The following is a 3,440-nucleotide window of genomic DNA, read 5'->3' on the forward strand; positions in this document are numbered from 1 at the left end:
ATATTGAGCCATCAGACGGGATGTTTAGACGGGATGTAACATCCCGTCTCGTTATAAAATATCAGACGGGATGTTACATTCCATCTCGTATCAAAAACCTCCAGACGGAATCTAACATCTCGTCCGAAATATTTTTTTTCACCTTTGCATTGCACAACTTCACCTTGTTTTTCACCGGGTTGGTGAAAAGGGGGTGAAAAGTGATGAGGTGGCGGTGATAGGGGAAAACTATCACCTGCATTGCAAATGCTCTTAAGATTTGATTCCATCACCGAGTGATTCAACAGTCAATGGGATATAGTCAGTGAAAAGCAAGGGTGTCCACATAAACTTTTCCCAATGTAAAAATATGACTTTCAACTCAGTAACAATCACTGCACCTGGCGATAGCCCCAACACCGACGGGATTCGCATAGGCATCTCAAGCTCGATTAGCATCACGCATTCAACGATAGGCACATGCGATGACTGCATCTCCTTGAGTCCAGGTAGCGAAGACATCTACATTACCAATCTGACTTGTGGACCAGGGCATGGTATTGGTGTTGGTAGCCTTGGAGGATTACTTAATGAGCAGAATGTGAAAGGATCGAGTGGTAGTAAGGAATTGCACCCTTATTAGTACTACGAATGGCGTAAGGATTAAAACATGGGATAAATTGAATCTTAATCTCATCCGAAATATAATTTTTGAATATATATTCATGGACAGCGTTGCAAATCCGATTTTCATTGATCAAGAGTATTGTCCATCTCAAACTTGCGATCCCAATTAGGTACTATAACATGCAATTCACACTCCTTTAATATCTCTCAAACTCAAAATGATCGAATTTAACTAATTACTTGATTGAACTTTCTTTTTCCACTACTCCTCGAATGTTCAGATTAATGATGTTCACTATAGGAATATATGGGGCACATCTACAACGAAGCTTGCAGTAAATTTTGTTTGTAGCCAAACTGTGCCTTGTCAAGAGCTCGAGCTCAAGGAAATAAACTTAAAATACAATGACAAAAATGGACTAGTGGCAGCATCGTGTAGTAATGCTAGAGGCGTCACTGTCGGCCAAGTGAACCCCCAATCCTGCCTACAATAACTTTTTCACTGAGGTTATTGCTTAGGAAATACAACACTTGTAATTTTTCATTGTTTCATTATCTGAAACCTCCATATTTATGTAGCCCAATATCACTAATGCACTTGGGTTTATTTGATCAAACATCTACAAGACTACTAGTACACGAAACTTTGGGTCTAGATTGTTTGTATTACAATTTTTTTGGTTTTGTGTCAAAATTTTATCAAGTGCAATTCTGATGGCATCCACCTCTATGAATCCGAATCCGGATGCTTGATAGTTAGAAAATCTAATTCAAACATTATACATTATTATTCATTTCTGAAATACATGCTGCCAAGGATATTAACAATCTAATTTCTATCATTCCATGATATATGTATATCCATAGATGGATATAGGGGGGTGCGTGTGGGGGTAGTCACACCCCCTGAGGTTAGAAAAGCTCCACTACCACATAACTAATTGCCTAGAAAAATCTTCAAACTATAAGAACTCGCACCCTCCAATTTTTTTAGCAAACATCCATTACCTCACCCCCAAAATTTTCACAACTGTAGTGAGAATATAATCAACAACAAAAAAAAAAAAAAATGGAAAAAAAAACTAATAAAAAATATTCCAATAAACCAACGTTTTTTTTTTACTTCTCTTTTTTCTGTTACAAAATTATCATTTATCATTTATTTTGAGTCCAAAACCATTAAAGAGGGACAAATGTGTATTTGAAGATTTGATGTGTTAATGAGACTAAAACAAATAGCCAAAGGCCCAAAGCCCAACCGGTCAATTTGTATAATTCTAATCACCCATAACAAACCCATAAGCTCTTCCTCATTTCTTTCACTCTCAATTCTTAAACAAGCGTCAGACCTCAACCCAAACAAAAAACAAAAAACAAAAAACAAAAAACAAAATCATAAAGGACTTGTGACGTAGCTTGTTGCACGCTTGTCCTAATTATTTGTAAAACTCGTTATCATTATCAATAAAATTTTCACTTAAAAAAAACAAAAAACAAAAAACAAAACAAAACAAGGTAATTTTTTACTTTCAATGTTAATCTTTTGTAGTTTTCTCCACATGATAGTAGGGTTATATAGACTTATAGTATTATAGAAAGTTAACAATTTATTGAATTGTTGTAGACTTGTGGACTAGATTATGTAGATATATATAGACATAGCGTTTGTCCTAATTATTTGTAAACTTATTATCATTCTTAATAAAATTTTCACTTAAAAAAAAACAAAAAACAAATATATAACAAAACAAAACAAGACAATTTTTTACTTTCAATGTTAATCTTTTATAGTTTTCTCTACATAATCGTAGGGTTATATAGACTTATAGTATTATAGGAAGTTAACAATTTGTTAAATTGTTATAGCCTTGTGGACTAGATTATATTATGTAGATATATATAGACATAGTAGTATCAATTGATGCCTTAAGTGCTTAAGTAATTAACTTTGTCAGTCAATATTAAATTCTTAGTAGTCAACACACTCTAGTTTTGTGAATTGAAATAAATACATAATTTTGTTGATATTTATTGTTTAGACCTTCTAACAAAAAATAATAATAATAAAATTGCATGGTTTTATTTTTTTTGAGGGTGGGGTGGGGTGTGCACATAATCTCGCACCCCCTAGTTTAGAATCCTGGCTCCGTCCCTGTGTACATCCACCCTGATACTTGTTTGGGCTCTGAACCAGACTCCTCTGATCCACTCACATTGGGAAAAAAAACATGTAAGTTAAGCTCTATCTATTTGTTCACATATCTTGTTTGGCAAGGCATAAGTAGACATGGCATAGGTAGGCATTGCTTGAGCAACTGCTTGGACTAAAATTGATCTTCCAGTTTTTGAGATTGAGGACCCAATGATTTTTTAGAGAACTTTGTTAGCAAGATAACCAAACTCTTCTAATTTATTCCTATTCACTACTATAGGGACACCAAGGTACTTTAATTTTTAGATTTAATAAACAACTTGACTCCCCAAAAGTTTTTGAGAGCATCTTGGTGTTGTGTGTGCACATTATTGCTGCAAAACATACTTGTTTTATCATAGTTTATCTATATATGTAAAGTGATTTTGTAAACTTGGAAAGCTCTAGCTTACAATATATATATCGAGCAGGTTTCGTTTACCACACTTTTTATACCATAGTTTATACTACACTCCCCTACAAAATGAGTTAAAGGCTAATAATTTGTGGATATGATCTACTAATCATAGATAGCATCTACACAAAAATTCATCTCATTTGGAAATCTCTAACCTAGTTAAAAATCATTGTCAACTTTGATTTTTTTTAACTGGTCAGATTATTTGATTTTGCAATTATTTTT

General features: G+C 33.7%; 1 protein-coding gene across 1 annotated transcript; it reads left to right on the forward strand.

Annotated features, from left to right (window-relative positions):
- Positions 1–349: 349 nt before the first annotated feature.
- On the forward strand, positions 350–1,100 carry LOC147503887 (exopolygalacturonase-like). The gene is given in 3 exon segments (XM_086604996.1): positions 350–589; positions 591–768; positions 865–1,100. Coding segments are annotated over 3 exon segments (654 nt in total).
- The last annotated feature ends 2,340 nt before the right edge of the window (positions 1,101–3,440 follow it).

This window comes from Coptis chinensis, chromosome 4, assembly GCF_015680905.1.
Source record: "Coptis chinensis isolate HL-2020 chromosome 4, ASM1568090v1, whole genome shotgun sequence".
In the NCBI taxonomy this organism is placed as follows: domain Eukaryota; kingdom Viridiplantae; phylum Streptophyta; class Magnoliopsida; order Ranunculales; family Ranunculaceae; genus Coptis; species Coptis chinensis.